This window comes from Cryptomeria japonica, chromosome 10 (assembly GCF_030272615.1).
Source record: "Cryptomeria japonica chromosome 10, Sugi_1.0, whole genome shotgun sequence".
Taxonomy (NCBI): domain Eukaryota; kingdom Viridiplantae; phylum Streptophyta; class Pinopsida; order Cupressales; family Cupressaceae; genus Cryptomeria; species Cryptomeria japonica.
Genome location: NC_081414.1, coordinates 452,792,014 through 452,818,257, shown reverse-complemented (window position 1 = coordinate 452,818,257; position 26,244 = coordinate 452,792,014). Strand labels below are relative to the sequence as shown.

The 26,244-nt window shown below is 39.9% G+C and overlaps 1 protein-coding gene across 1 annotated transcript in view; it reads left to right on the top strand.

Moving 5' to 3' along the window:
- The window catches only part of LOC131067528 (uncharacterized), a 174,870-nt gene that overhangs the window by 39,486 nt on the left and 109,140 nt on the right, over positions 1 to 26,244 (top strand). The window contains exon 2 of the mRNA XM_058002563.2: positions 23,291 to 23,470. Coding sequence (XP_057858546.1) covers positions 23,291 to 23,470 — 180 coding nt within the window. The remainder of the gene's footprint in view (positions 1 to 23,290; positions 23,471 to 26,244) is intronic.

Sequence of the window (26,244 nt, the reverse complement as noted above, 5' to 3'; positions counted from 1 at the left end):
GGTTGGTCAGATACCGACGGTGATAATATGTGGCCCAACTCTTCCAAAGGGTTGTTGCGGTTGGCCCCGGCTATCTCCTTGACCAGGAAGGAGAAGGAGAACGAAGAGATGACAATTGAAGAAGGGTGGTCCCTCTTGGACTACAACCCCGACCTTACTGATGTATGGTGTCCCAAGGATGATCGTGATCCCCCTCCGCCTCCTACTGCCATTGCCTTAGCTGCTTGGCAGTTTGTTTTATGCTGTTTATGCTTCCTGGAGTTGCCTACGTTATTTTGATGTTTAATGCTTTCTCCAGGAACTGCCTGTCTGACTCCTTAGGGGTGATCCCATATCCCCCTACTTTTTTTTGTGAATGGTGTAATTTTATTTCAATATTAATGGAAATGCCTATTCATCAGAAAAAAATAGTGATATAATCTAGATAAACTAGTACTATCTTATACGTTAACCCCTGTTGACGGGAATAATCATTATGTTATGTTGTTATATTATGTTTATGTTGTCGTCGGTAATAATGAGTTACGGCGGTCAGTTAGTTGGCCGACGGGTAGGTAGTTGGAGTCGCGACGGTTGTGTCACGCCCCTTCGGGTATTATATATTGTGTACCTTTTCTTCGAAGTATGATCATGTTAGTCATGTCAGATGTAATGTTATAAGCACTTATTGTACATGGACTGTGGAATTAATACGGAGGCTGGTTATTTAATATATTTCCGTTATGTTCTGTGCATTTACTTTTTGCATTTAACCGTTTACCCGAGAGGGCAAACATTTGGCGCCGTTGCCTAGACGTACTCGGGAACGGAAGACACGGATGGCGCACAGACACAATGGGCCTACCCGTTGGTGAAGTAAACCCGGAGGCCGACGACGCGTGGACAAAACTTTACACAGGAGAAGACACGGCAACGCGAGAATTTTCGATTTTGCTCCAGGTAGCCATTCAGACATACGTTCGACGAGAAGCGGCGGAGGCAGAAATCCCACCAAGTGTCGTGTGGACAACGCTGGAGGTTAGCCCGGCAGTAAACCGGTTAATGAACCACCTCCCCCGGCTGCTTGCACAGGCATTGCTGGCACAGCAGGCCCACCTGGAGGAGATTGCCCAGGAAGAGCGACGACAACAAATCCTGCAGCGCTACGAAGAGAACAGCCGATGGGAAACGGAACGAGATGGCGCTAGGCCAGGAGGAAATTGAACCTTTGACTTTTGCCCAATAGACTAAATAAGGACAAAAATAAAAAGATACAGAGTGACGAATGGGAAGTGGCACAAACCGCATTGAATCTCAGACAGCAGATAGAACGAAGGCGTAGGCTAAGGCAACTTGCCGAGGGACGACCGGCCGAGGGGTTGCCCGAAGGGAACCCAGGAGGTGTCATGGAGGTTGCGGAGGCAGAGATAGATGGAGAGAACTACACTGTCTACACTGTTGTAGGGCTGCCAGGAGGTGTCACGGAGGTTGCGGAGGCAGAGATAGACGGAGAGAACTACACTATCTACACTGTTGTAGGGCTGCCAGAAGGAGTCACGGAGGGTGCTGAAGGAGAACTCTACAGTTCGCCAGAATACCACCGTAGGGTAAGAAGCCGCGAAGAGTTGGTGGAACAAACAAGGCGAAGTCTAAACCTGATCGACGCTACCAGAGACTTGCTAAAGAATTTGTCCATTTCAGAGGACAACCGGAGGGAGACAACGGAAGGTGACGGTACGACTGAAGGTGCCGAGGGAGCACAAGGGTACCGTACGGGAGGCAATTTGTTTGGTTCGGTGTTAGCAACTTTTTCCGGAGGACCCACGAGTGGAGATTCAATTGCAGGAGGCGGAGGATCGCCAGGTACAAGCACACAAGGAATTAGAGGAGCGAGACGCAGTGGTGGGATGGCGAGTAAACAAAAATTGCCAAAGTTCACAGAGGATAGCAAAGATGATCCCGCACGACATTGCCGTACATGCGAAACCATCTGGACAGCCAACGGGGTGACTGACCAGGATGAATGGATGAAGCAGTTCCCCACCACACTGAGAGGAGTGGCTATTGACTGGTATTCAGACTTGGATAAAACCGGGGTAACTACGTGGGATGAATTGAAGAAAGCATTCGAGAAGGAATTTCGGCTTCTCCGAGATGATAATGAGATAGTCTCGGAAATCTATGGAACAAAGCAAGGAAAGAAGGAGACCGTACGGGCATATGGCCGCCGGCTAAAGGAATTAGTCGGAAAGATGGAAAGCCAACCAGCTGATGGCTTAAAGAAGCGGTGGTTTGTCGAGGGTCTGAACCCTAAGCTACGACGAAAGATGAAAATTGTGCCTCCGACATCCTACGATGATGCATACAACCGGGCCATGGACTTGGAAAGTGAAAATAAGACGGCCAAAAAGAATAAGAATAGATCTTCGTCATCCTCTGAAGATGATACGTCGGAAGAAGAGAGTAGCAGTGATGAGAAGCCAAAGAAGAAAGTCACGGCCCTTCAGAAGGATATGGAACGGATGTTAAAAGAGTTTAAGACAATGAAGGGGGCCACAAGCAAGGATGATGAACTGTGGTGCACGGATTGCAAGGAGAGCGGCCACACAAAGGGTGCCTGTCCCAAGAAGGCATTCTGTGACATCTGCCAGATCATGGGACATTCTACGAAGGAATGCCCATACAATCTAAAGGCACGTAACCAGCAAGTGCTCTTTGCCCAGGAGCAACCCTCCACATCGGATTCAAACAATAATGCATCTTCCGGAGGCTACCGAGGAAACCGACGAGGCGGACGGGGGAATAATAATAATTCCACCAGAAACAGGGTCCAATACGACGCGAAGGGACGCCCGATGATTCAATGTAGGGCTTGCAATCAATGGGGTCATTACGCACGAGAGTGTAATAACAATGACACCGCTCAAAAGCTATGTCGGTGGTGTGGCCCCGGTGACCATGAAGATGCCGATTGTCCGAAGTCTGGCGTAGGGGCCAATCTGATTGATATCGAAGGCAACACACGAGGTAAAGAAGCCATCCTTGCTCTTACCCGAGGGCAGGCAAAGGAAGCCCGATACCCCCATCCCCGCACCGAGAAGCAGAGAATGACGGAGGCAAGGGAGGAAATAGAAAGGGCCATGAAAGCCCAACGGGGAGAGACACACGAGTCATCTGGACCCTACTGCACAGACGCGGAGAGAAACATTGTACGACAGATGCTCCAAATGGAGGTACCTGTGAAATTGGAAGACCTCCTACACACCATACCGCAATTGGGGACAGTGTTGTTGGGCACAAAGGCTGATAAACCCAAACCGAGAGACATGGACGCTCCCATACTAGGAAGCTCGGCAACAAATCCAGTTGTACTTACCGTCAACAATGGCCGACACCCAGCCGTGGTGGAGATGGGTATCCTCGGCACCATCCTGATGGATACTATAGTAGACGGCGGTTCCGGAGTAAATGTCCTTCCGGAGAACACATGGAAAAAGCTAGGAAAGCCCACTCTGTGGCCACCTACGTTTAATTTGCTAGGTGCAGACCAGCACGGGATTAAACCCCTCGGCATGTTGATGGCACAGCAAGTCACCGTGGGTGCACAACCTTTTGTACTCGACTTCGTGGTCATTCCATTGAAACAGAAAGGGTATGACGCCATACTTGGAAGAGGATGGTTGGTGGCAGCGAAAGCAAACCACAACTAGAAACGAAATACACTCTCGATGGAGGGCGGAGGCAAGAAATTCACTATTGATCTCCGGACGCAGTTGGTGAGCGAGGAACTTGCCTCTTCCTCGGGATCTGAATCCAAGAGGGAAAATGACCCACGAGACGAAGGGAGAGAGGGGATGGACCCAGATGCCGAAGGCATATTAAAAATCGGAGGTTGCTGTTCGGAGGATGACACAGATTCACTAAATGGATTGTTCCATTGGCAGCAGGAGGACTATGAGATGTTCTCACCCTCCTGTAACGTATTAAGCGTCGAAGGAGAGGAGCCAGATCAATATCCTCCAGAATACAGAGAATATTGGAAGGGAGACGCCCCGAACCCTGGCGACGTAAATAATCCGAAGAGTGTCGGCAACGATTGGAACCCTGTGTGGAAGGCCGCAGCCTTCAAAATCTTTATTATCCTTCTTCTTCTTATGTACGGGAAGGAGACCGTGGTCCCTATAGAATTTGTGGTTCCAGGTCTTCGGATGGCCATGGAAAATAAACTTGCCACCAATAGGTTTAAATTGAAACCCTATCACGCGAAGCGCGCAGGGGACCCGAGAGGCCGGACGAACACCCGAGAGCCCGAAGGGGGACCCAAGAGGATGGAAGGGGACCTAAGAGGCCGGGCAAGCGACTTGAGAGGCACAGGACAAAAGCAGGAGACTTTTGGGCGAGGAAAACCGAGAAGGATGAAGGGCGATCCCAGAGACAGGGGACTCGAGCCGAAGACTCTTTAGACAACTTACCAAAAAAAAAAAAAAAAAAAAGAGAAAAAATCGCACGGTCGTACGACAGCGATCGTAAGGGACACAAAAAAAAAAAAAATTGTGAAAAAAACGCCACCGTACGGGGCCGTACGACAGATGACCGTACGGTTGGAAGAAAAAAATATATATAAAAAAAACAAAAAACGTAAAAGTACCAAAAAAAAAGAGAGAAAAAGGCCACCGTACGGTGGGCCCACCGAAGGTGGCATCACCGTACGATGGAACCACCGTGCGGTGGAACCATCGTGCGGTGGGACCACCGACGGTGGAGCCACCATGCGGTGGAACCACCGACGGTGGACCCATCGTGCGGTGGAACCACTGACGGTGGCACAACCGTGCGGTGGGAGCCACCGAAGGCCGCGAAAAATATAAAGCGCCGCATGAAGACACCGCCGCGCAAGGTTAAAACGCCGCACACCGCACAACACCGAACACCGCCGCACAGCAAGGGATAGAGGAGGAGGAAGACGCACCGCACGGCCCGATCAACACGCACAGCAAGGGTTACGTGCAACAGTCGCAAAAGGGAAAAGAAAAAAAAAAGAGACCAAGCCCGCACAATCCACACAGCCACGTAAGGGCAAAACGACCGCCACAGGTAGACCAAGCAGCCGCACGATTGGAGGTGCCAGTGCTGTTGTTGACCGTACAGGGAGGTTGTATGGCCGAGGTGCCATCAGGGACATTACAGTGCCTAAAAAAAAACAAAACAAAAAAAACGACGACGGCCAGATTTAAAATGATTTGCTGGAGTCTGGAGCCTAGACACTGAAAATATTGGAGTGTAGAAGAAGGGTTTTGACATCATAAAATATCACAGAAATGATGCGTTGCCCCAGACCCTGTGAGGGGCGCTGCCCCTCGACCCCGCTGGGGGCGTTGCCCCCAGACCCCCAGTTTATTTTGAGCTACAGAAGACCATGGGAAGTGTTGTGCCCGCAGCTAAGCATTGGCAGGGAAGCCATAAGCCGTAGAGGGAGACAGATTTGGAGGTTGGGAACAAACAGAGTTTGAGGGAAGGCATTGCAGGTCCGCGCAGTTGTATGACACCAGGGAGTTATTCAGTTCAGTTTTTAGCCTTTGGGGAGTGTGATGGAGGATTTGAGGCGTCTCCTAGCATTTGTGCCAGCGGATTGTGGCCACCTCCAGGCATGACTGGTGTGCTTTGAGGAACTCGGAGTATGTCTCGGTTGGACGTGAGGTTGCCTTGGTGGATGCATAGAGGGCTCGGGAGGAGCTGACCACCAGGTTGGAGGCAATAGTTGCGTGAGACTTAGTTCAGTGTACCCAGGAGTTGGATGCCGAGAGAGCAGCACGGGTGGCTATCGAGGAGAAATTGGCTAGGGAGACAGAATCATTTGAGTAGCAGTTGGTGGAAGCTGAGACTGAAGAACGTGTTTTGCAGACAAGTTTGGGTTAGGCACAGGAGGACTGTGATGGCAAAGGAAGCAATATTGGTGAAATCCGCACTTGAGCATCGGATGGTAGCAGAAAAGGGTTTTCAGGCGAGGATGCAGCAAGTGTATAAGATCCGAGCCCGACTGGCGTCAGTAGTTCCTGTCGTTCATCTCTATTTTGTATTAAGTCGTCGGAGTCGACTTCTTTTCTTGGGGGGGATGATGTTGATGGGAATAATCATTATGTTATGTTGTTATATTATGTTTATGTTGTCATCGGTAATAATGAGTTGCGGCGGTCAGTTAGTTGGCCGACGGGTAGGTAGTTGGAGTCGCGATGGTTGTGTCGCGCCCCTTCGGGTATTATATATTGTGTACCTTTTCTTCGAAGTATGATCATGTTAGTCATGTCAGATGTAATGTTATAAGCACTTATTGTACATGGACTGTGGAATTGATACAGAGGCTGGTTATTTAATATATTTCCGTTATGTTCTGTGCATTTACTTTCTGCATTTAACCGTTTACCCGAGAGGGCAAACAACCCCTAAAAGGCCATATCCATGGATCTTTGAAAAGTTGCCCCAACATTTGACAAACCAAAAGGTATCTTCTTGTAAGCCATTATACCCCACTTGGTGGTAAAAGTTGTCTTAAATTGGTATTCTTCCTTGACCAAAACTTGATCATAACCAGAATATCCATCAAGTAAAGAAAACCTCCTGAACCAGAAACAACTTGTAAAATTTGTTCCATGGAGGGCTGTAGGTAATGATCTTTGAGTGAGGCTCTATTTAGGTCCCTAAAATCTACACAACCCTCTCTCTCCATTCTTCTTCCTAACAAGTACTAGATTGGAGATCCACGAGGTATGTTTGATAGGGGAGATAATATTGTTCTCAATTAGCTTGTTTAATTCTTTTTTAATGAGTGGTTTAAGCTTGGGATTCAATGGTCTTTGTTTTTGCCTAACTGGTTTAGCATCAAGTTTTAACTCAATGGTATGTTGGGCAAGATTAGGATCAAAACCTTTCAAATCTGAGTATTCCCAAGCAAAAATCTCATGATACTCTTGGCATAGACGAACAAAAACATCCTTCTTTTTTGTTGTACACACCATCTAGGTTTGAGCAGCTTACTCTTGAAGACTTCCACCTCTTGATAGTGATCTTGCTGGAATATTTGCATGCTGAATTTTCTCCTTTTGACTTGGTCATCAAAACTAGAAACAAACTACAAAGTGACCAACCCTTTAGGAGACTTATTAGTTTTCAGCTATATGATTTGATCACCATACTATTGATGCAATTTTTCTTGGTTACCAGTTGAGAACTCCGCCTCTTCTTGCAAAAAATTGATTATTTTGTAATCACTATAAAAAACTTGCTATGAATAGGATTATAAGGGATAGAAGGCCTTACCACCACTTTGACATACTGTTGTTTTTTGCTACTGCCGATATCACTTGGTATGTCATATTGAGATCCTATTGCAACCAACCTATCAACATGTTTATTCTGATTTCTACATATGGACAACAAGTTAAAAGCATCAAATTCTTCTACAATATCCTATACCCTATGCTTATAACACTTTAAAGCATCATTCTTTGTAACACGAAGGCTTCTTACTTGATTTATAATGAGTTCACTGTCCTCACTCTAATAATCCCATCTGATTGCTAAGACAAATCGCATAAAGCAGATGTCTTTGTCCAAATCCTTAGACAACCGAGTGAAGGATTTGGGTGATAAAAGAGTTGGTTGGATCCCCAAGGTAATGGAGTATGGTGTTGAGATTAAAGTGATTAAGCTGGTAAGAGGCAAAGGTCTTTGTGAATAGATGGATGGCTGATGGGTCAAATAACATTACAAAGATTGAAGAAGAGGCTGTCATAGTCCTCCAAAATGAAGCACAAACAATTGCACCTGCTCCTACAAGCTGGGTACAAGACAAGATTCATTACCTACAAACCGTGAGTGTCCTCCTAGAATGGATAGAGCAGAAAAAAGGTTCTGTAGGCTTCAATCTATTCCTTATGTGATTTTGAATAGCATGCTCTTCAAAAAGGATTTCAAAGGTGTTTTGCTTAGATGTGTTGAGGCTGACTAGATTAACAAGATTTTACATGAGTTTCATGGAGGATTAGTTGGTGGACATTTTTCACCAAGAGCAACAATACTTAAGATTATGAGGGCAAGATGCTATTGGCTTAGTTTGTTTAGAGATGCATTCTTATTGGTAAGAAAGTGCAAAGAGTGTGTTATGTTTGCAGGAAAAGAAAGGTTAGCAGCCTTCCCTTTGCAGATCATTCAAGTTGAGTAACCTTTTATGCAGTGGGGTTTGGACTTTGTTGGAGTAATTAATCCACCTTCAAGTGCTGGCCATAAGTGGGTGCTCACAGCCATTGATTAATTACTTCTCAAAATGGATAGAAGCTATTGCACTAAAAGAGGCAAATAAGATTACTATCTTAAACATTTGTGTAAACTTGATCACAAGGTTTGGTGTACTTGAATCCATAGATGGACTACTCGCCGAAAACTTTGTGAGTTTTTGGCTCAGGCGAGTAATTTTGCCATTTACTCGCCGCAAAAACTTGCTGAGTTTTTGGCGACTTTTCAGCGAATCCGTGTTTAAAACTTGACCACGCAACAACATTAGGTTAAAACATCAAAAAAATTCATCATTTCATCATTTTCTGTTTTGTAATTTGCTGCTAAGAGGTAAAACACCCTCCCAAGCATTTCCAATCTGATTTCTATCAATTTTTGTCAATTATGAGCAGATTTGAAGTGGTTTTCAAAGCAAAATCACATTCCCAGGTAGGTTTTCTGATTTTTTTTCCTATGATTTTTTGTTGCATCGAGATGAATAGAAAATCAACAATGGCCTTTCCTAAGTAGTCTAAATTGATTTAGAGTCATATGAATAAGATTTAACATCATTTTTGACAATTTTTATTTATTTTTTCACTGTTGTTTCAAGAATCTCTAGTTTTTCAAAAAATTTCAAACCCTAGCTGTTTTTTAATTTTTTTTAATTTTCAATAATGTTTAAAATTATTTAAACTAATTTAGATAGTTTGCTAAATTTTTAACTATTAGCTTTGTCTTTTCATTTTGTATGTGTAGGTTAACGGTTAACCATTAATTTATAATGGCAAAAACAGCTGGTTCAACTTTGGGGTCTATCGCGTTAGTAGATGCATACCCATCTGGATATGTAGGTACTCATCCTAAAGGTGCTAGAGATAGGGATTGGAAGTATTCCTTTGAAGGACTGGAAGCTGGGTTGGTAATATGCATTAAATGTGAAAGAGTATCTCATGGAGGTATAAACCGCTTCAAATACCACCTTGCAGGCATTGAGAAGCATGATGCTAGGTTATGTCCTAGGGCCACAATAAATAAAAAGAGACATTAATACCATACTTGCAGTTGGAGAAGAAAACAAGTTGCAAAGGGAGAGGGTAAAACTAGCCATGAGAGCATCCATAGCTGAATCTCAAGGTGCTTCAATTGACCTTGAAGAAGAAGAAGCACTTCAAGGCATAGTGGGCTCTCTTCGTGGCCCATGTATCTGCAAACCCAACACCACCTTGACCACCACTTCAGTTTCTTCTAGTAGAGAACCTACTGCATCACCATTAGTGCCACATTCTATAGTGCCTAGGAACACACCTGGAGCACAACCATCATTAGAGGCAACTAGGTGGAATAGGGAGGTGCATGAGAAAATAGACATTGCATGTGCCGATTTTAGGTACTTCAACAACATCCCATTCAATGTGGTAGACAATCCTTATTGGCTTAATTTGGTTACCATATTGTCAGTTCTGGGAAAAAGGATACAAGGCCCCTTCTCGTAAGTACTTGGGTGGGAGGTTAGTAACTTAGTCCACTTGATTTCATTTTTAAATGTTTTTCTTGTTTTTAAATCAAAATTGTGTACTAAAACCTAATCTCTCTTTGTACTTGTAGGTTGCTCACAAATGCAGTTGATAGGGCATGAGAAGTGGTGGAAGACCAAAGAAAAGAATGGAAAAAATATGGTTGCACTATTCTTTCCAATGGGTGGACAGATGGCAAAAACTGCACCATAATTAATTTTTTGGTTGCTTGTAAGAACAATGTGGTGTTCTTGAAATCGTGGATGCCTCCAACAAGGTGAAAAATGCTAAAATTTTGGCTCTAATATTGGAGCAAATTGTCATGGAGGTGGGAGTTGACAAAGTGGTGCATTTAATTACGGATAATGTTGTAGCATATGTGGCAGCAGGTAAATTCTCCATGAGAGACACCCACTCTTTTTTGGACACCTTGTGCAGCACATGTCTTTGACCCTCTTTTGGAGGCCATAGAAAAACTTGATTGGGTGACACCAGTTGTAGAAGATGCAAGGAGGATCACAAAATATATCTACAATCATTCTTGGGTTCTTCACTTGATGTGAGAGCGCACCCAAGGGAAATAATTACTAAGAGTGGGTGTCACACGGTTTGCAACGATTTTCTTAACTTTGCAAAGCATTCTTGGTGCATTGACGACTTTGAAACAAATGCTTGTGAGTCAAGAATGGTCAGACTCACTTTATTCAAAGAAGCTTGAAGGAGAGGGTGTTGCATGCATAATCTTTAACAACTGATTTGCACAAAGAGTTGCAGATATTGTGAAGGTGACTTCAAATCTTGAATATTTAATTATTCTTGATTCAAGTCTCTCATTATTAATTTGTAACTTAAATGATTAATCTTTTTGTAATTTGTATTTTTCAATTGTAGGTGTTGGAGCCCTTGGCTAGAGTTTTCCGCTTGGTAGATGGGGATCAAACCCCAATGGGGTATGTTTATGGGGCCATGGATAGGGCCAAGGTGTTTATAAAAAAGTACTACAAGGGGGATAGACTCAAATGTGATCCCATCTAGGAAATTATTGATAAGAGGTGGAAATCAGCTCCACCAACCCGTTCATGCAAGAGGGTACTACCTCAACGCTCGTTTTAAGTTTGAGGATTCTCACTCTGGTCGCAATGAAGAAGTCATGGAGGGCCTCACTACATGTATTCAGAGGATGATACCTGAGGTTGAGGTGAGAGACCCCGCTGTGGCTGAACTCCAAAATTACAAGGAAACAAGGGGTAACCTATTCTCTTTAGAGCTGGCCAAGAGAGGAAGAACCACTCAAACCCCAGGTATAATATTTGGAGTCTAAAGTAATTGATAATTTGATAAAATATGTTTTCTTTTTTCACTTTGCTTTCTAACTTTTCATATTTTATTTTGCAGATGCTTGGTGGCAAAGTTGGGGTGGAAATACCCCAAATCTCAAAAAATTTACCCTTAGAATCTTATGTCAGCCTTGTAGTTCATCCAGTTGTGAGCCCAATTGGAGCTTGTTTGAGACCATCCACACAAAGAAGAGCAAATTAGCTCAAAAACGCCTCAATGACCTTGCCTTTGTGCAAAATAACTTCCGTTGTACATAAGGTAGTGGAAGCACCAACTAGTCCAATTGATTTGGATGATATAGATCCTTACAGTGATTGGACATTGTGGGAGCAGCCTCCATTGTTTACCGAGGATGACATCTATGAGTTGGAGTGACAGGCTATAGGAGGAGGGGGGTGGATTTGGATTCACACTGGATGATATTGAGGAGGATGAGGATGATGAGGAGTCATTGCCAGTGCCAGGAGCAACTAGAGGTAGTGTTGACATGTCTAAAATCGCAATGCTACGACTCCATCCGGCCAACGCAGAATAGAATGTACTTGCTGAGTATCCTATCCTCTCTTGAGATAAGGAAATCCCTAATGCTGGTTTAGTTGATCAAAGGGGATGACCTCAAGGTTTTGATTGTCAGGTCTTGATTGCGGGATTACTCAGTGATTGACGTGATTTGCTAGGAGCACAAGGTGTCTTACGATTTTGCAACTAGTTGGTCTTCTACGATTCTCGAACTGCGAAATAAAATCAAAAGGGAAGGGATAAGAGATCTAAAACTAACAAGACTGGTATGCGGGTAGATGGATTCAACATAACCAATCCCTGCTTGGCCAAAATAGCTCACAACCTTGCAGGAACGGTGCAATCTTCAAGGGGACTTGGAAGATTTTCAGACTGCAAACGCACGGCTAAGCACCCAATTCTGGCGCAGCTTAGATGAACACCTGCAATTGAACTAAGCACAATTAAAGGCTCATGTTAACCATACAAAAGGATACACAATCAGTATATCCTCAATGGTATGAGCCTGAATCTATCAAATACCTGCACACCCAAAACAAAAAGATCTATCTAAAATGCTGAAAGAAACCATGCAAATAGGATGAAAACAAGATGATAAACACCAAGTCAATGTCTATATATTGATTTCAGCTGCCTATTACAACAATTTTCGCAACATCTCTATGCTACTGCTAAGATCTAGCCTATTCTAACTTGTAAAATCTAACTATCTAACTCTAACTGTCTAACCCTTTACAAAAGAAAGGCCTCTGCCTTTTATAGAATTTACAATTTTGAATCGAAGGGCAGGATTGACTGCATCCGAGGGTCCTGATCTGTCTTCCAGAAGCTGGCAGCTTTAACCCATACCCATTAAACTCTCAGTCATCCACCCAACCACTATCTCAACTACCCACAACTGTTTTGGCATTTAATTTGAATCTATCCGGTAGTTGGACATAACTGACCTGTGTCCTCCTTTCTTTCAAAATATTTGAGTGGGGCCCACAAGCAGTTTTACAATAAAACAGTTACAGTTTCAAAAATTGAACTTCTGTAATTAAATCCAGCTATGTATTTCTCGAGAATGCCTAGACTTGCAGCACTCAGAGTGTTCTTTGGTCTTGGGTCCCGGTGGTGGACTTTAGCTTTGTTCAGCAGCATGCTTCCCAATGCTCGGTTCAGATCTCGCGCTCCTGTAGCGCGTTCCTGCATCTTTTTCTTTAGCTCTCAGCGCTTGGCCTTTGATGTTTCAGGCCTTCTTTGGTTCTTCGGAACGACCTGCGACCTGCGAACAATTGATTTCACTTTAATAAATCAATTTGAAAAATTAAAAAAAATTAATTTAACAAATATTAAATTTTAACGTCCGGCTCGAGAAGCTCTTTGTGAGATGTATCTTTTAAATCTCCCACTTCTTATATGAAGTTCGATCTGTCTTCTTGATTCACTCTCCTATTTAGACAAAATTCGGCCTAAGAGGTGAATTGCGAAATATTCACTTCTTTTAAATGCTTTATGTCTCTTTAGCGATACTTGGGTATTTACACCAAACTGCGCGGGATTTTATCTTATAAGTTTTACCATTACCTCTGCGATTTATCTAATTGTGTCACCTTGGAACGTTTTAAGTTAAAACGCCCTTCCATTCATTTTTCGCGATCTTTGAGTCAAAATGCCATTTTGAAAAGGTTGGAGAGAATGACGCCTTCCCCCTCATATTTGCGATTTTCGGCCTAGAAGGCACTTTTGAAAAGTTCTAGTTTAACGCCCCTTTCTCATATTGGTATTTTTAGGCCAAAGTCATGTTTTGCAAACTTAATGAAAAATGCCCCTCCATTCATTAGTGATTTTCAGCTTGGAATGCCATTTTGAATTATTGAAGTTCGGCCTAAATGGTGATTTCGCAAGTTTCGGCCTGGATGGTGATTTTGCCAATTTCGGCCTGGAGGGTGATTTTGCCAATTTCGGCCTGGAGGGTGATTTTGCCAGTTTCGGCCTGGATGGTGATTTTGTCAATTTCGGCCTGGATGGTGATTTTGCCAATTTCGGCTTGGATGGTGATTTTGTGAGAATTGGGGAGTTTCGGCTTTCTAAACCAATTTGCGGATTTAGACTTGGAAGATTTTCGGGCTATGAGGAGGTTTTGAGAGTTTACTTTTCGACCTACTTGGCCAATTTGAAACCTTTACTTATATTTCTGAATTTCGGCCTAATTAATGGTTTTGTGAAATTCACGATTTTATCTCTGTCGCCTGATTTTGCCTCCAAATGCCGAACTTCGGCCATTTAGACCCTTTTGAGAAGTCGGGATTTTGACTCAAAATGCACGATTTGAAGTTCGCAAGTTTTAAGTTTGAGCCCTCTTCGGTGATATCGTGCGACATGAATCTTTCAATCACCTTCTTGATTTTCACCTGTTTTGTCTCGCGTTTTAACCTTTTAGGCCGAATTTAGATTCTAAGTGGGATTTTAACTTGAAGTGGGCGAATTAGCTTCCTTGTGGCCTTCGAAGGATTAAAAGCGCGATTTTGTGATTTAAACCATGTAGACAAAATTCAGAGATTTCCTCCCCTATCGGGCAGACTGCAACCATGGGGGTCCCTATTTGAGGAAAATGAGGCGAGGTGTGCAAAATGCACAATAGGTAGAGATACAATGAAGATGGAGGTCGAGCCACAACTAGTCATACCAAGCGTGGAGGCACAACCACAACAGACTTTTAGGACTAGACCCTCTAGTTCTACCTCTCCCCTAGTTTTTACTAGAGCTGGGAAGAGGAAGATGTAATTGTATTGATGTATTTACTTTTAGGTTTACAAAAACTATTTACTATTTTGCTTCCAGCCATCAACATTCCTCATGAGAATGCGATTTTGTACCCACTTTGCATTAAATCAATTAAATATATCTAGACTCAGCTTGTTTCTTTTGTGTACTCATTTATTGACTCATTGGATTTATCTCCTCATTGAATTTTGCAAAAAAAATGCATTTCTGATTAAATTTAAGCAATTTTTTAAGTTCTTGAATTTTTTGCCAAATTTTTCCTGAGTTATCACTGAGTTTTTGCCGATTTTTTTTTTTGGGCCTTAGTGAGTGTTTGGCTTTGGTGAATAGTTCAACTATGCTTGAATCTATTGTTTCAAATAATGCTTTGGCCTTTGTAGGAACAAGAATAACTGATTGGGCTGTTAGGAATGGTATTTATTCGAATACTTCTTCTAACTAATATCGTCAAGGCAATGGCCAGAGTGTACAAACAAGAACCTTCTCAGGATCATCAAGAGGACTATTGAAGACAATTAGAGAGCTAGCATACTAAACTGAAATCAGCTTTATGGGCTGATAGGATAACTGCCAAAATATCTGCAAGACATTCATCTTACATGCTGGTCCATTGAAAAAAGGCGTGGTTGCCTATCTCACTTCAACTCCCAGCTCTTGATTTAATCAATCAGCTTGATATGGTGGAAGAACCAATGTTAGCAAGGTTGGTACACCTTGTTGACTTAGAAGAAACAAGAAATGAGGCTATGAAGAAGATGGAGCTGCATCAAGCATATGTTAAGAGATCTTTTGATAAAAGAGCAGCCCCTAAGAATTTCAAAGAAGGTAGATGTAGTCTTTAAATGGGACGAATTGAAGAGCAAACTTGGTAAGATTTCTGAATTTGATGCATTTTGAAGTGGACCTTATATAATCATGGAATGCAAGCAGTATAAAGTATTCCAGCTATCCAAGCTAGATGGAGAGATGGAACCACTCTCAGCCAATGGGATTCACCTTAAGCATTGTTTCTGAGGTATAATCATTCTTCTGTACATATTAGGTTAGGTTTTTACAAGTCTAATAAGCAATAAGTGTTGTGGCACATGGTTTTGTCAAGTTTTCTTTCTTCCAAGTGCTGAGGCACATTGTTTTCAGTTTGAGTCAGCTATAGTGTTGATTTCATTTAAGTTTCTTGCTGTTTTTCTGTTTAGAAGTCCTAACAGCAGCATCCAAATCTGGTTTCAAGTTGTTTCAGGTCCTTGTATCTCTATAGCCCAATTGATGAGTAAAGGCAGCTGGTCTTAAAGTTTTAGCAGGCAAAAGATTAGTAGAGGTTGCCAAAAGTGTTAGCTATTTTCGTGGTCTTGGCCTAAAATAGCTAAACAAGGAGTTTTTAGATTGTAAGGTCATGTAAGTCCTAGTTTTCAATTGCAATGTTGGTCTTTCTAAGAAGAAAATAAGGTAAATGTTTTTTGTCATATTTAAAATCCTTGAGTCATATTTCTACCTCTTTAGGAGGGCATTAATAATTTGTTAAGATTTTAAATGCTTGGGCTATGTCAAACCCTTGTTACATTAGTGTTTTCAAACCCACAACACATAAGTCTTCAAACAAACTCCATGTTTCAGAACTAGGAGTTTTGGAGGGAAAGTTTCTTGTTTCCAGCGAACCCATGCTATGCTTAAGCTGCTCTTGAGTTGAGTTTATGAACTGCAGTTCAGAATTTTCACGAATGGGAAAAGCCCTAGTTTCTATTGCACCTCTTTTCCAATGTATCTCTCAGCTGTAATAGCAGCCACATTGAAGGGAAGGCAGTTAAAGAGGTTTGAAGAGCTCTAAAGTTTGTGGGAAGATGGTTGAAAATGTCTCTAAGAAAGCACGTTATCTCAATCTTGTAGCCTTGTGCACATGGGTAAAGAAGATCATGCCAGATGTGTGATGTCCTTAAACAAGTTTCCGTCAAGTATTGTTGATATTGAGAAAGATCCTTGTATTATCTTTATGGATTTTTGGAATTGTTTGTCATTGATATCAAGATTGTTATACATTTGCTTGGATCAATAAACCATTAAGCGGCAGAAAGAAAAGAACATCAATTACATATCTAGCTTTCCATGCTTGAAGACATATTAACATGACGATGTTAAGGGGACATTGCAATACACTTCAAAAAGGATGGGCAAACAGATATGTACAAAAGCAATCTCCTTAAGAAGAGCAGAAGGTGAGCAGCAATGAATATCAATAGAAGCAACTACAAGATCATGTCATAAAGCATAAAGTAGACCAAAGTGGTGGAAATGAGAAATAAGAACAATAAGAACAAGCCATTAATATATGACAAGGACTCTATTGAAAATAGAAGTATATGATAGTGACTTTATTGAGAATAGAAAAATGACTTGATGTTGCTTGAATTGTTAATGCAGAGACGCCGACCATTCTAAGTGCTGACCGGTTTTTCTAAAGGGAAATATTTAAGGGACAAGTCGACATTTTGAGCAGTAATTAAATTAATGAACAACAAAGTTGGAAAGGAAACAATTCAGTGACCAAGGGACATTAGCGATGGTCTTCACAATAGTATTTCACAAACAGTAGCAGTATTATCATTCCCAATGCTGTCATTAAGTCCACCTTCTACCAATTACTTATTGATCGGTTTTTGCTTAATGAATAATACAACACGCGATCTGCAGATTCGTCTTTCCTGGTGGCGATGGTATGTTGTGTCTGTAACATTGGATATGATGAAATAAGAATTTGCCATACTTAGAGATATATACAACTGCATATAAGTGTTATCCCCTTTGCAAGTTCGTCTCTTCTTAGAGACTTCACGAAATTGATGAATGGTGTCAAATTGGTCGTGTGCTGACAGGAGTGGGGACATCACAGTTGAGCAGTGGAAATTTATATCATGGAGGCATATATTTCAAGTATATAAACCAGAGAAGGTTTTGTAAACAGAACTGCATAAATATACGGATTTCAATTGGTGGGTCGATTTGGTATTTTGTCTTCTATTTGTATCCTTAGCGGATCTGCTCTATTGAGCATCATTTGCTATTGGCATAAAAATTGCATGTGAAAAGGATGTACATCAGGAATAGCACCACCATTGGTACATGCTTCTACCTGTCAAATCTGAAACAGCAATCAACTCTTCTTCATCAAGGATTGGAGAAGAATATTAGCATAAATTCATTGTCAAATCAGAGAGAGTGTTATCAAGATAAGTTCTATCCTCCAAACTAATCTTAGAATTTTAAGTTAATTGTTATAATAAAATGTATTCAGTTTTGATAAAATTATATTTATTAATATATTATAACTCTCACTTTAAGTTGGAATTGTTGTCTCAGGACTGAATTTGGTAAATCCCAAAAGGGGTCATTACAATATGGCTATAGAGAGCAGCAATAATCTTCCAATCACAAGAGAAATGCAACTCAATGCAAAGGATACCGCCTCTAATACTTTTATGCCCAAACCTGAAGGTGTTGTCTCTCATGGCCAAAATTAGTGATCTAATTGATTTGTAATCCTTTAACCTTTATTTGGTGTTTATTAATAACAACATGATGGGCCATTCTTGCACATTATTGTACGTCAAAACATCCAAAGTAGCTGTAGGTTAATTTTAAGCATCCTTCACCCTTTTCTTCAGGAATATTATTTAGGAACCAGCTTTCTTTGGAGGTTCACTTTCGTCGCAGGTAAGAGCTAATAGCTCAGTGAAGTGTGCAAGCTTTTGTGATAACACTTCCTTGGGGGTCGACTTGGATATATTGCTGGATGTCTGTTGTGGACTGAGTTTTGGTGTGGTGAGATATTTTGGTGGTTTCTCTCAGTGATATTATTGTATGAGAGGATTTGGCATGGAGTTTGGATGAATTCGGAGGCAACATTTTCTATATTCTTCCTGACATGAGATCTTCCTATTTTGGCATGGATATCCCTAGTTTGGGCATGAGCTCTTGGCGTGGAGACTTTCAGTTAGGATGGAGCTTAATTCATAAGCAATTCTATGCACTTTTTTGCTATGCACAAGGATTGAAGATTATATTCAGGCTCGAATGTGCTGTATACTGGACATGGATTGCATGTGCATAATTTCTGGATGTGGAGAATACTGCTGGGCCATTTCTAGAATGACTCTTATATTGTAAGATGATTGCTATGCAATCTTGAGCACCTTTATGTCTGTGAGAAGTGTAAGGTCAGGAATTTATCTCTTTGCCTTTGTAATTTCTAATGCAAATATATATGGTTCAAATCAGAATAATTTTGTGTTTATTTCTGAGTTAGAAATCTGCAAATAACAAATATCAGTATCATTTCTTAACTGAAAACACAACTCCTTTCTATCAAGCAAACCGTTTGTTAAAACTGCTTAGTGGAAAGAGTGCAAATATGGTGAACACACCAGTAAAAACGGCAACTGTTTGTGATAATGCCTTTCAACTGAACTTGAAAGAAGTAAAAAACATTGATCTAGAACTGGGGGTGTTCTTACATAGACCCTTGATCCCCTTATCCTAAGACTTTATGGAACTATATAATTTATTGATTTGAGGGTCATGATACATATAATTTTTGAATTATGACAGATTGATCATCAGAATAGACTTATGTGTTCTCTAAATGAATTAGTTTCTTTTTTTTTTGTGCAATTATTATTATTATTTATTGCCAGGTTTCGTTGGGTCTTGAGTTCGAATCAAAATTTTGGCTGCTAAGTTTGAGTTTTCAAACTATGAAATAGATTACTTGAAAAGAATCAAAACACCTTCAAATATGATTGAAATTAGTTTAATAAAATGCGTCATCACTTGAAACATTGCTTCTTTTCAGTGGTTGTGGTTTCCACTTCCAAATCGTCTTGTCCACTGCATCATAGGGCAGGTTTTTTCGCTCTAATATCATGTTGAAACAACCAGCAAATTAAATGTGCAAATTGCATCATTATTGCACATAGATATTGCACTAAATATATGATTCATCCACTTATAAAACATTTCTTAACACTGTTAACATTTGTAATGCTTTGTTATTTACTACTATTATATACTAACCTATAGATGCAATATAATAATTCCAACAAGCCACAATTAATCCTTAGTAATCATGACTACCACATTTGTCATGCTGTCTTTCAATTTTTTTTTAAGTGGTTTTGATATTTTTACATGTATCTTTTTTTTGGCCCAAATTTACACTTACGAGACAAAAATATAGAGCAAAGCTAGATTGAACATTTTTGGTTCTCGGTATTTTTGCTTTTCTTTAATTTGTCCTTTCATTAGATCGCTTAGAAGTTAATTTTTTTAACTTTAATGAAGATTTAAGCAAAACATTCTACCCTAATGACAGTTTAGACAAAAACAACTTCGGACTAACTCTAAAAGAATAGGCCATGCTTGATGATGGATATTTCTTCTATTGTAGGGCTAGTTGTTTGTCTTTTACATAAATCCTCTAAGATGAAAGTAAATATATTTTGTAAAAGTTACATACAATTTTTTTCATAATATATAATATCTATTGTAATCATATTTCATAATGTATAAAATCTATTTTTATCTCATTTTATAATGGATAGTAGCTATATTTATAATTAGCATATTTAACATGAACCAACCATTTCTTTTTCCCTATTTTGTGTAATGCCCCCATTTGGGATTTGTCTTAATTTAGCCCCGAGACATCAAATTTTAAAAATATAAAAGTGAGAATTGTAATAATAATTATAATTTTATCAGAACTGAATATATTTCATTATAATATTTAATTTAATATTCTAAGAATAGTTCGGGATGGAGAACTTATCTTGATATCTTCTTGTTGTGAACGCAAGCTTCACTCTATATATAAATTTATTTCTTGGTATTACTTTGTCTATTTAAATAATGTTAATTACTGATCTACATGTCGCTGTCTCTGATAACTCCCTTAGAATGAATGCGATATGATTTGGAACTAAACTGATCTGAAAATATACGTTGCTCGTTATTTCTGGTATTTGCCTTAATGTGAATGAGATATATATTTGATGCTGATCGGTCTGTACTCTGTAGAGACCCTGAGGAATTACTTATTAGCTCGTCTGGTCCAATTTCCTTTAGCATTGTAATGATCAATGGTGGTCAATCTAGTTATATTATCGCTGTCTCTGGTTTAACATTTTCTTGCTTCTGTAATTTTCTTACGATGCCATTTCTGTTGAATACTTCCTTTGTAATTGCTCCTCATACGTCTTATGGTCTGCAAGGGTAGATTCACTCCCTTTACTTGTCTTCATTGTGCAATCTGCTATCCAAAATATAACAATTCTCCCATCTATCTGCAGAACTGAATTTATTCCTCTTCTTCGTAATCGCTGTCCTATTTTTCACCCCCCTCTATAGAATGAGTTCGATCTTTATTATGTAATATAGGAAACGGTCATCTCTTAATGGTTATGTCTCCTCATAATTGTGCCTTTCCACTTTATCATAATCATCGCTCTACATTAACTATTCTAAATCACTGTATTGTCCATGAGATGCGTATGCGGTGAATAACCCAAGCTCCCGTGACACAAGATGTAATTCAGACCTTTCCATATTAATATCTTCTATTAGCCATTGTTAATGTATCATGGCGTGAATATCACCGATATCATCAATATCACCGTTATCATCAATACTCTGTAGTCTCAACTGAACCTTCGATGATAAGTTTTAGTCATATTAATCACTATTATCAATTGATATTGGCATAGGCGATCGTTGATTCTCATGAAAGCAACAGTACCTTTCAAACATCAATCCCAGATATTCCACAGCGTAATCCATGAATCCCGTAAATATATTACGGTAAGGATGCTTCATTTCATCGTTGTCTTCTTAATGGGCGTCGACTATCTTCTTCACATATTAATCATTGTCCCCATAATTACTGTTGCTGACTAATTGTCGCTTCTACAACTTTATAATCACTGCGTACATATAACATGGTTCCTTGATTAGTAATTGCTGAGTGTTGTACGATTGCTCCTTGCACCACATCATTCTTTATTTAAATCATGGTTCAGTCAATAATAAGAACAAGCCGGTCATTGAATGAAGTCGCTGCATCTATTATGTAATTCACTGCTCTTCTTAGGATGTCTGGAGTCGGCTACAATACTAATCAGTGCACCTTATGTCTTACGTAGTTACTCTTCATATCTTCGGGGATTGTTTATCCTTAGGGATGTCGTTTGCTCTATTGATTACACTTTGCTTATTTTGAACTTCAACCTTTGCGCAATGTTTTGTGGTATTTGACTGAGCTTATCTAATATTTCAGTCGGCTCCACATTGAGTTGGATGCCCCAATGCTCCATAGGTTCGTTCCTTTTACATTATAAATTTCATGAATGAATCCCTTCAATGTTTCTTTTCCACTTTTCGATTTCTTCTGTGATATCATTAATAACCCTTTCAATACTAATCACCAATTCAGCGATCATATTTTAATGATGAGAATGTAATGTCTCTATACTTGATCTTAATCATTTGTTCTTCCTTGTATTGGCTATTATAAATATATAAAGATAATACAAGGAGCTTTCTTTATGTTAACAATACTGGATGGAGTCTATTTGGCGACATGACATTTTGACAAACAGTTAGTTTTCTAGTTCCCAAGTTTTTGTAAATGGAATTCTACAATACGAATTTTCATGAATTGTAAAACAAATAAGCTTTCAAGTTGGAAGGTTCTAATCTTAACTAGTGATACTTGCCAAATGCATTGGTAGGAAAAAACACGTTTCCTTTGTGAGAAAGTTACAACAAAGAATGGAAACATTTAATATTTTGACAGAAACTGTTTCCACGAGATTTTATTTAATCAAGTATTTTGGAGTTCTGGAGCCTTGCAAGAACTTAAACCTCACCAGACCAAGTCCATGGCATTGAAGGTTGTTTACTTGGCTACTATAGTTTTAGCAAATCATCTATAACACACAACATTAACTGTATGAAGTTTTCTATAAGCTGAAATTACAAAATTTCCCATTAACTGGAAACTACAATGTCTTGTTAGTGTTCATACTCTTGTCTAGACCAAAAAAATATAGTCCATAGAGCTAAGTGGTGATGGTGGTTACAATCGAAATAGATCTTGTTAGTGAAATAGTGGAATCATCATATCAAGATCATGAGCAGTGCTGTTGCTTCTTTAACTTCATACCATTTATATGTGTCAATCAGACCTCTCATTAAGAAGCCTTTGAAGAGTACATTGAAAAAAACTGGAAATGAATGCATGTTTGCTTCATGTGTAAAACCTACCTCTCATACTGTATTCATAATAAACAAAATTGAGCTTTTGGTAATCAGTTTTTTTAAAACTGTTTCATGCTTTACTGTACATTGTACTGTGCTTTTTGATGTAAATTAAAATTTTAACAAATAAGTATATTGTTCTGAGCAAGAAAATAGTGAGAAGTCTTTTGAGAAAAGATGATAATTAATTTTAAATCTTTGAAATCATAAATTTATCTTTGTTCACTTTTTAAAATCTAACTTAAGATGTGAAACATGACTTTTTCCATTAGTTTTTGCTCAAACTTGAAATTCCTTTTTCCTAAACGATATCAGAAGGAGCATAATTTGACATACGAATAACAAATATTAAAAAGAGAAATTTGAAATATTATGAAACACTTTTTAATGTGTTCATAATAAACGTTAAACATTGCTCATTAAAACCATGCATAAGATGCAGTTTGCATGCTTTACATAATTTGCCCTTTTGTCTATATTCATTAGGATCATTCATTTTCCTTGGGCAGATCTTTTGGGTCATCATACAAGACTTGATGTTCAATAAACATATTTCAAAATATATCTATTCATATTTTCTCATGATTTTATTTCATTAGGTTATGGATGGAGAGAAAGGAAATGAGTATAGGAGGAGGTTACTGCCTACTTACAAGGCAAATCGTAAGAAGTTTATGCCATTAACACCAATTGGTCGGTGGAAGTCTCAGAGTAATGATGCCAACATACGATTAGCCTTACCCTATATTGAGGCCTTCCTTAGGGAATGTAATGTACCTGTAAGTTAATTTCTATAGCTGATCTAAACAAAAGCTTTGGAATACATTATTCTTTGTTTGTTTGAATTATTTGCTTTCGCATTAAGGAATTTTTCTATTTAACATTTGATGATTGAAACAAAATCAATTGATATAATAATCAAAACCTTTTAAAGAGTCATAGAAATGGAGATTATTAGGCATAAAATGTCTGTTTAGATTTGAAGTTCTTAGATAAAAATACGAGGATGATAACATTTCCTAATACAACATTTTTTCACTAAAAATGCATTCAATATGAAGGAATGCTTGTTTCTGATTTGCATTTCTATGTAGTGTATGCCCCAGTTTTTTTTTTGAAATATGTTTTGCCAAATAGAGTGTAGGAATAGGGTGGAATTCCAATCTTTTGGAATCTGATAGTAATCCCAAAAGGGTGTCTGAAACCTAAATTTGTTTAGTGTGCTGTTTGGTATTATCTGGAGAAAAGTCGAAAAAGACAATGAAATAGGGCTACTAATCGGTAGACCAGTGCCGGTAAACCTGTGCCGGTAGGCTTGTCTAGGCCTCAAAAGCCAATATTTGTCTTGTGCTTCAAAATAGCATTGTGGAAGATCTTGATAGGTCTTAGGAAGTGGGTAGAAGTGTTGTGCCATCCCTGGTTAGGGGTAAGAGTTTGATTTCACAGTTGAGGTGTGAATCGTAGCCATGAGGGAGACTCAAGGTAAAGAAGACCAAGGTGTGTAGGTGGGTTTATCACCCTACTGCTGCCAACCTCTTCATCAGGTGGTATCAGAGCCTCAGAAGAGCCTTGGAGAAGAATAAAGAAAAGGAAGATGCAACAAAGAATAGTGAGGAGATTCCCACTAGACCCATGACAAACATGGAGTTAGCCAAGATAGTGAGGGAGCAGGCAGCTAAGAATAAAAAGATGGAGGAGGAGATAGAAAGGTTGAAGAAAGACTAGGCAGGCAAGGGAGTTGCATCAACATCTGATGGAGAAGGAGAAGAGGAAGAAGAGAGACTATTGATGCCGACAGATCAAAGGCAATTTGTTGAAGCCCTCAATAGGGTAGGAAGAAGAGATATTAGAGCAGAACTACCTACATTCTCTGGAAAGATGAATCCAGAAGAGTGTATGGATTGGATAGAAGCTGTGATCAATTATTTTGAATGTGAAGAGGTACCTGAAAACCAAAGGGTGAAGGTGCTAAATCCAAAATGAAAGGTCCAGCTCTTAGTTGGTGGAACTTTCTACAAAATGAAAGAGATGAAGAAGGAAAGAGACCTATAATCTCATGGAAGATGGAGATAGAGATCAAAAGGCAGTTTGTGCCCGAGGACTATGAGATAATCTTACACAAGAGATTACAAAATCTAAGGCAAAGAGATTTGGATGTCAGTACTTACACTGAGGAGTTCCACAGGATGACCCTTAAAGCAAAGATGCCAGAGAGCGAAACACAAAAGCTAGCAAGGTACATGAATGGTCTTAAGTTCAGTATTCAAGATGAACTGAGTTTGTTTAACCCTGAATCAGTGCACACGTGTTTTCAGATGGCACTTAGGATTAAGGAGAAGCAAAAAAGGAGAGAACACAATAATAGAGGAAAGGGTACAAGTTTCAGAGGCAAAGGTAGATTCAATGGAAGAGGATCATCTCCTAAACCCCAAGGAGAGCCTAGCCATCAGGAACAAGAGGGAGAATCAGGGAACAAAGGTAGGTTTAGAGGAAGGAGGGGAAATGGTAGAGGAAGATTCGGTGGAAGAGGACCTAGTGTCTTTACTGGTAGGTGTTTTTCATGCAACCAAGTTGGGCATCAGTCATTTAGATGTCTTGAGAAACTAAGCAATGATAGCCAAGGAGGTGATAGGAGGGCACATCTAATACAAGAAGAAGATAGTCAAAGCATGACCTCCTACCACACATCAACTTCAAAGTCTGCAGATCCGGAGCAAGGAGAACTCTTGATGATCAATAGGACCCTCTTGAAAGTGCCTCATAGTGAACTCTTGATGATCCAAGATAGTGAACTTCTGTATGCTATGGCTCATATTTCAGAGAGCCTTGGAGTTGTGACAATGAGCGTTAGCACAACTGTCCATAATGTGATCAACTTACACGAGAGTTCAGATTCTGATCATCAAATGTGTTTCATGGTTCCTTTTGCTCATCAACTAGTGGATTGGAAAGATATTTTGAGCAAAGGATGGTTCTATATGGAGTTGGAATCACTAGAGAGGACATTCCTAGCCTTGAATGTGAGCATATGTGCTGCTTTGGATGATGATTTCCGGTGTTGCAGTAGTTGTTCAACTTCTTGGATGGTGATTTTCCTAAAATCAGATCTCAAGTCAATCATTTCAGACTTGGTGGGCTGCTGGTGTACTCTTTTTCAGACTTCACAATCTCTTGGCAAGACAGTTTTATGGTCTCAGATGAGAGGTATGGCGAGTTGGGGTAGTCAGTATCTGTGTATGGAAAGTGTTCAAGCTCTAACTAGTGGTTATTCTTATGCCCTCTCTTCTACTTATGATTGGGACAACGAACATTTGCTTTTTATGGTTCATCATTCTAAGGTGCTTGGAGTGGGAACTATAAGAGATTTCAGAAGTCTCCATGGTTTTATCAGAATAATTCAATTGAGGCCTAGTAGATTCATGTGGAGTTATGGGGATGAGGTTGTTGAGCTATTGCAAAGGATTGTTTTCATCTTTGCAGGGAGATTTGGAGAAGTCACATTTACAGTCATGGTTCTGCTTGACACCTTGGGAAGATATGTTGCGGAGTTTGA